General features: G+C 43.1%; 1 protein-coding gene across 1 annotated transcript in view; it reads right to left on the bottom strand.

Moving 5' to 3' along the window:
• Positions 1–218: 218 nt before the first annotated feature.
• LOC117871297 (arylsulfatase H-like) overlaps positions 219–7765 on the bottom strand; it is a 35037-nt gene continuing 27490 nt past the window's right edge. The window contains exon 10 of the mRNA XM_034759139.1: positions 219–1688. Within this exon, the coding sequence (XP_034615030.1) occupies positions 1276–1688 (413 nt within the window). The 3' untranslated portion in view covers positions 219–1275. The remainder of the gene's footprint in view (positions 1689–7765) is intronic.

Here is a 7765-nt window from a genome sequence, read left to right as displayed (position 1 = left end):
GCCTTGGGCAGAAGGAGCAGGGATGGATGGGGTCAGCCTCCCCCAGCCAGCCCATCTGTGCTGCCTGGCCCATGCCACCCAGGGCTCTCGCAGTGATTCAAAGGGCCTGGGGCTCTGGCTGCGGTAGGGGCGGCTGGGAGCCCCAGGCCCTTTTAAATAACCGGCCCTGGGGCAGCTGCTCTTCCTTCCCCCCCCCCCCCCCCCCGCTGGTGGCCCAGGGTATGTGTGTGTGCAAAAGGGGCAACAACATTAAAGCACTGCCACAGCAGTGCTTTAACGTTAGCTGCGTATGGGCTGGTATCGGTGACCGGTACGTTCTACCAGCCCACTTCCACCCCTGCCAGAGTCCCAGGTTCACTCAGCAGTTAGAAAAGTCTTAATGTAGGGATAGCGTACAATATAGATGCTCAAGCTCAGGGATACCAAACACCGGTCAGCTGACTTGAGTTTCACTAACCCTGGGCTTTCCTTGCAGTATAGCCATACCCACTGCCTGTGAAATTTGGTACCAGCCCTGTCAAAGCAGCTACTGAGTCATATCTTTCTGAAGGATGAAGTTCAACACTTGAAGTAGCTGAGAGAACTAGTTCAATACAGAACATACGTGGTGCATCATTTTCAAGAGCTGTGCCATTTGTAGTTCGCATTTAATTCAGTGGGAGCTGCGGAATCTCAGGACTTCAGAATATCAAGCCATTTATTACAGCATCTCTCTATGGGTTTAAGAGTCTAACATTAGGTACCCAATATTTAAAAGTCTTGACCTTTTGTCGTGGGACTCATGGCCTGGCAGACAACCAGATTTGCTGACAAGGTACTGATGTGATTTAGTAGATGTATAATCACTGAGGTGAACATGTTTCAACATATTACCAAACTGAATGCATGTTTGTTTTTAAATACAGGATAGTCTCTGAGATTCATCCTCTGACACAAGCCTATGGAGTGTGACACTTTACCTGAGTAACACTTAAACAGAAACTACCCCAGTGATTTAGTTTTATATAATCAATAATTTGCTTGAATTTAAAGCCAGTAGAAAAAAATTCCAGTTGATTTATTTGGGGCCAAAGCCTGAGTTTGCTGTTGAGGGCCAAATTGCACTGGTGTAACTGAAACAGAATTTGGGCCAGAGATTGTGTTCAGGCCTTAATCAAGAAGACTCCAGGTCTACTGAACAGAGCATTGATAGGGTGAATCAGAAGTGAGAGGAATGTCTGTTTCAAATAGTCCAGTGTAATTTAGCCAAGGTCATTTAAGTGTTGTTCTCTTTTTTCAGGTTACTAGCTGTTTGACTGTCTCCCTGTTCTTTCCTTGGTTAAAGAATTTCCTGTCACTGTCACCTTCTTTGTCACACCAGCAAAATGGGAATGTCCCACAGCATGGCTGCAGCCAGGGCTTCCAGACGTTGTTGTACTCAGAGAGCTGCTGAGGCACTGGAGTCAGTGTCTGGCGATGCTCCTGAACAGCTCTTTCTATTCTGCTTATTACTGTGTCAAACAGGGGCTCAGTGTCAGGAGACAGAGGTTTGATCTCAGCAGGGTCGCTGGAGAGATCAAAGAGCAAAGGAGGGTCATGATGGGTTACGTCTTCCCCGAAGCAACTGCACAATCCACTTTTATAACAGGCTCCAGCACCCTCTGGCTGGAATATTGGAGTTGTATAATGAGCCTTCCACAGTGCACCACCTGCCAGGAGAGAAACCAATTTAAGTAACAAAGATGGACATGAACTAGACAGAGCTCTCCTAAGGGCAGTATTTTCCCTGCAAAGGCTTTTATTCTGTCCCTGTCATAGGAAACAAGTGGCAAGCCAAGGTGACCATGCAACTATTTATCTACTGGGAACTACCTGAATTCCAAACTAGCCCTTTCCAAAAGCAGATGAACTGGTTATTTTTGTTCTTCTAAGGCGGTGATCTGTAGAACCATGTTTAAAAGCATTTCTTTTTACAGCAACTGGTACCTTCATTACCCTGCTAGAGATGACTAACTTAGTTCTATGAGGTAAGGACTAGATCTTCCTGCGTGTAGACTGCATATGGTGCATTGCAGGTGCCAGCTACTGCTCTATAAATTGCTATGCAAGACCAATGCTCCTCTACGAGCTGGACTGCATTCCCTCTCTCTGCTTTGCAGACTATCAGCTCAAAAGACTGTCCCTCAGAATTGTCCAGTGGGCCCCAGATAGCCAGAGGGAGAGCGTTATTCCCAATGTAATCACAAGGGCATTGGGAGTCAGTGAGAGTCTTGTATGGATGGAGCCACCTATTTAAAATGACTACTTGTGTATAGCTTTCAAAGAACATTCTCATCAGCATGGGGGCTCCCAGCTCATGGTAAGGAGGGAGCTGAAGCTGCTCTGTGGCAAGACTGTGATGTGTTCCCTCAAGGACTCAAACATTTCCCACAGTTTGCAGGCCCACATGTGCTGCACACTTTCTGCTATTCCCCTTTGTAGGGTGTAGCAAGGGATGCCGTAACAATTTTCGTAGTGGGGGGCTGAGAGCCTTTGAACCAAACTGTAACACCTGTATATAATGGAAATCACATCAAGCCAGGGGGTGCTGCAGTTCCAGCACCTATGGGTATAGCATAATACCTCTTACAGCGATAGCTAGCTCTGGTGGTTGGTGCCTTAGGTGGGGGAGTCCCATCTCTTCCCCCTGCCCCTGTGGAGCTGTGTGCACCTTCAGGGGAGTTGGAAGGGTGCAGTGTTTGCAGTCTGAGTGCAGGGACTGGAATTGTACCTGGCCCTTACGTGGTCTGCCCAAGGGAAAAAAAATGTATGGTCTCTCTCTGCACTTTGCACTCACGGAAGGACCAGACAGAATCTGGTCCCAACTTATTTCCAGTCTCATCACGTAGCCTAGTCCTGAAAGTAGGGCAGGTTACTGGATATCACCTGTAGCCCAATAATAATAATACAACAAACAGAAACTTGTTTTCAACGCAGTGTGATGAATACTAGATTGCAGCACCATGGCAGCATGTTGTACCGAGCTGTTGCACAGAGCAGTGGCTCTCCAGCCTCTGATCGATAGTCTGAACAGAACTAGATCAAACAAAGAGGAAAGTAGCAGCATGACAGTAGGAGGCTGGCTAATAATGAAAAATGACAAGGTGTTAAGAGTGAAACTGAATGCAGTTCAACAGGAGATTTGCCTCCACCCCCCTGTATCCCCTGCTCTGATGGGAGATGATACAATTGATCTGAGCAAAGCTGTTTGAGTGACATTATTAATTGAGACAAGGTGGGTGAGGTAGTATCGTTTATTAGATCAACTTCTGTTAGAGAGACAGACAAGCTTTCAAGCTACACAGAGCTCTTCCTCAGGTCTGGGAAATGTACTCCAAGATTACCTCACCCACCTTGTCTTTCTCTCATATCCTGGCAGTGACATGGCTACAACTACACTGCATACACTATTATTATTAATTTATCACTAGTATAATTTTATTTTCTATAAACAATCGGGGCCATGTTTTTTTAAAATGGAAGCCCAAGGTCCACATAAAAAATGTTCATGCTCCCACTTGGTAGCAGCCATCGGATGGTAACACATTTAGGCCCTGATCCCCTGTAATTTAAATCATTCTAGAAGGAGGAGGTGATTGTGTCCAGCACAAGAGACAGATTAGACATGATGCCTAAATGACGGAAGGGTAGGTTCAACACTCTGAGCCATTTCTGTAATGCATGCAGCACAAAAGCCTACATTTGCGTTCTGTATATATGACATTTTCTTTTTGGTTCAGTGGAATCTGCTGAACTCTCCTGCTTTCTGTTGTGCCCTGAGCTGTTCTCCATGACTGGGAGGCTGCAGCTTTACCCCACGATCTGAGTGAGTCACATGTTGCTGCAGCCAGGATGTCTTTTGCTAATCAAAAAACTATTAAGAGAAAGGTGGTAGAAACAATATTGCATCTAAAAATCTAGCAAATACTCCAGTTGAACACCTTCCATGGGTATATATCTTAATTTAGTTGTAAATTACAACTATAGCTTTCAGGCTGCATCTCAGAACTTCTTTGGTGTGATCACTTCTGGCTGAATTCCTCTGTAGTTCTGGATTAAAATAATGTATTTGGAAATATGGTAGACACAGATGTTTCCCCTCTCAGACATTAGCAGAAATTATAAAAACAAAAGCTGGATTGATAAATAAAGGATACAGCCATTAATTGTAGATGAAGTTTAAGATTAACAATTTCTCAGTATGTGTTTTTTCTTGGCTATATTTAGATATGTGAATTCATACTGTAGTATATCTAGATACATTTTCAATAGATAGATATGTATCTCTCATTATATATAGTCTATATTATATATAATCTATATACCAATTATGTCATTGATATGTGTTCAAAAAAATTAACCTAGCTATGCATTTCATTAAATATTTTGGGCCATATTAGCCCAGTTACCTGGCTGTTTATTTAGCTCACTTAGGCCTGGTCCACACTAACCCCCCCACTTTGGGCTAAGGTACGCAAATTCAGCTACGTTAATAACGTAGCTGAATTCGAAGTACCTTAGTCCGAACTTACCGTGGGTCCAGATGCGGCAGGCAGGCTCCCCCGTCGATGCTGCGTACTCCTCTCACCGAGCTGGAGTACCGGCGTCGACAGCAAGCACTTCCGGGATCGATCCGGGATCGATTTATCGCGTCTAGAGAAGATGCGATAAATCGATCCCAGAAGATCGATCGCTTACATCCGGACCAGGAAGTAAATATAGACGTACCCATAGACTGGCTACTTATGACTGATTCTCCACTGCCCTGCACCTTGTGTAGTTATTTACATCTGTGCAAAATGGGTAGAAAATGCTAAAGAACTACACAAGATGCAGGGCAATGCAGAATCTGTCTCCCTGTTAGGTAGTGCTGAAGTGTGCACTGAGAATGTGACAAACAACCGGAGTGTCTAGAAAAGAAAAGGAAAAACCCAGAAAACAATGGGGAAAAACAATATTGAAAGCTGAGTAGAATTCAGAATTGGAGAAGCCAGCAGGGGTTCCAACCAGCACAGACAGACAAAGAGGAACACATAATCGGAGTTAAAGCAACCCTGCCTGAACTTGAGGGAAGTGTGTTAATTTTGGGGGTACCATGTTAATGTAATATGTCCAAGGAAAAACTGTTTCTTGAATCTAAATAACTCTCAAACCCATCTGGTGATAATCAATTTAACAAGCAGAAAGAAAGTGTCTCTAATAAGCCCTATTGTGTCAGGATAGAGGAAAGGACTCTAACATATAGACAAAAGACTTTCTCAGCCTAGATGAAGGGCCTAATTGATGAGTCCTCACTAGAAGACAGAAAGATACAATGGCTTCACATCCAGACAGCCCAATATACATACATGAAAGGACAATAAGTAGAACATGAACGTGATGTATTTTAAAATGAGCAGAACAACACAGAGAAATCAATTGGACTCCAAAGATTTCTCCTGCATTGTCAGAAAGGAATGGATCTGAGCAAGGCACAGATTTTTGTTTCAGATTAAATTACATGGAATATTACAATTTTTGGTTTAACTACGTTTCATTTCACCTGCCTGAATTTCAGATCTACCCACATTTTGAATATATCTGATCTGCATGTCTGTAATGGACATGCACGTATAAGTTATGCAGCCAGATGAGCAAATTATTTTTTCTTTCAAATTTGTGGGGAAAAAGATTGCTTGAGTAGCTATGGGATTCCTCCCCAAAATTTTATCTTGCATTCTCTCTTATGTGACTAAGGTGGGAGCGGATATACATGTGCAGAATGCTTCATTTTTTATAGAACCATCTTGTGTTTCATTGGGATAACTAGGAAGGTACACAACTCTGTATGCAGTTAAGTAAACTGAATATACATAAGGTTATACGGGTAAAAGATGAGAGCAAGAGAGAGATTAACAATCCATTGTTACATTATTGGTACATTATAGGAATCAAAGTTATTTTGGTGCATTAGATCAATTTGAAACCAAGTAGCAGACAGCAACACACATAAGCCAGTCTAAACACAAAGCTTAGTAGGGCATCAATATACATGACTATCATTATTTTTATACTACTATAGCAGCTATAGGCCCAAGTCAAGTCCTGAGATCAATTGTACAAATATATAGGAACAGACAACCCCTACGCTGGAGAGCTTTTAGTCTAGAGATCGACAATACAAAGGATGAAAGGGGGAAATCTGAGGAAAGTGAGATAAGGGAAGTAACTTACTCAGGGTCACAGAAGGTTAGTGGCAGAGTTGGCCATAGAAACACAGGTCTCCTGATTTCCAGTTTAGTGCCCTATCCATTGCTAGACCACTCTGCCTCTCAATAGGGTTAGATGATTAAAAGCTCGGTGTGCTCACATATTTTCCTACAAAGGCAGATTCATTTTATGTTTGCACTTCAGCATTTTGGTTTGGCCCAAAGGCCCCATTGGTTTCTCCCTTAAGGCCCATCCTTTCTTGAAACTGGCCCAGAATGGTCAGATTTGGGCCGTGATTTGTCCTATTTCTTATATTTTGTGTAGGATTATACCTTAAGTGTAGGATTCTCTTTTGTGAGCCACACTACACTGACTCATTTCCTAATCACCACTCTCAAACTTGTGACATTTTGTATTGTTTCGCAGGTGCTGCATGGGGATATTAGCCAGAATATAGTTAGTTGCATTTTTATCTGTCTGGGTCTTGGAAACAGTTTCAGGCTATTGTGTGTGCAAGACCAGAAATTTCTAATCTGTGGGGAGTCCCAGAAAATGTGTGTGCAGGGACCTATTTGACTACAACATCTCTCTCAGGGATTGCATGGATGGGAAGAGCGTTGGATTCACGTTGTTAGAAAAACTGGTGTGTAGAAGAAATGTCCATTGCTTTTATCCCATTGAATGTCTCTCCCAGGAGATGAAGAGGTGGGGCCCCCAGCTGTCAGGATATCTGCCCAAGTGTCCTCATCTAAGGGACTTAGGAATTCAAATACCTATTTTCTTTTTATATGTAGCCACTTGTCTGTTTCTGTATCTCATTCAGGGCTGTGGTGGGTCTGCTCACTAGTCCTTTAGTACTTATTGTTAAAAGCTTTGTCTGTTAAATTTCAAATCTGGAAAACAGTTAAAGCATGGCCAGGCAGAACCCGTCTGAAAATGAAACATAGGGATTTAAATGGAGTAAAGTTGGAGATTGATGAAACACTCATTGGGAGGGGGTCCGAGGGAGGGGGAAATACTTCTTTTGAAGCACTTTGAGGCTTGGAACATCCCTATGCATTATAACACAATTCAAAGCAAAGCAATATTAATGGACACGCCGCTCCCTCCTCCCGCCCTCCCACCCCCCTGCTTGGCATGTATTAGAATTTATCAGTGTACCACTGCCCTCTAGTGGAACGTTTCATAACGTACCTGCTTGACTATCAATTTTCTTGGAAGCTCATTTAAGTCTCCAGGCAGCTAAGATACAGAGCCAGGCTTCAACTCCAGCTGATGTTGTATGTTTGGAGAATGATTCATTCTGAAATCTAAACCAATCCAGCCTCCCTCTCCTATTCAGATAAACTTTCAAACTTTATCCAATAAGCTTCCTTGCCACATTTGTTAATAGAAGATAACGGATCCTTTAAACTTGGGGTGGCTACATTCCAGACTATCTTTGTCTCCCCTCATCCCCATTTAATCCTACAGTGATTCATTAATCAGTCATTTTCTTTAGCAATGTGTATTCATCTGAGAGATGGGAGACTGGGGTTCAAGGCCCTGTTCGAAACCA

This window comes from Trachemys scripta, chromosome 1 (assembly GCF_013100865.1).
Source record: "Trachemys scripta elegans isolate TJP31775 chromosome 1, CAS_Tse_1.0, whole genome shotgun sequence".
Lineage (NCBI taxonomy): Eukaryota > Metazoa > Chordata > Testudines > Emydidae > Trachemys > Trachemys scripta.
Note: the sequence above shows the minus strand (reverse complement) of the source record. Positions and strands in the feature narration are given on the sequence as shown.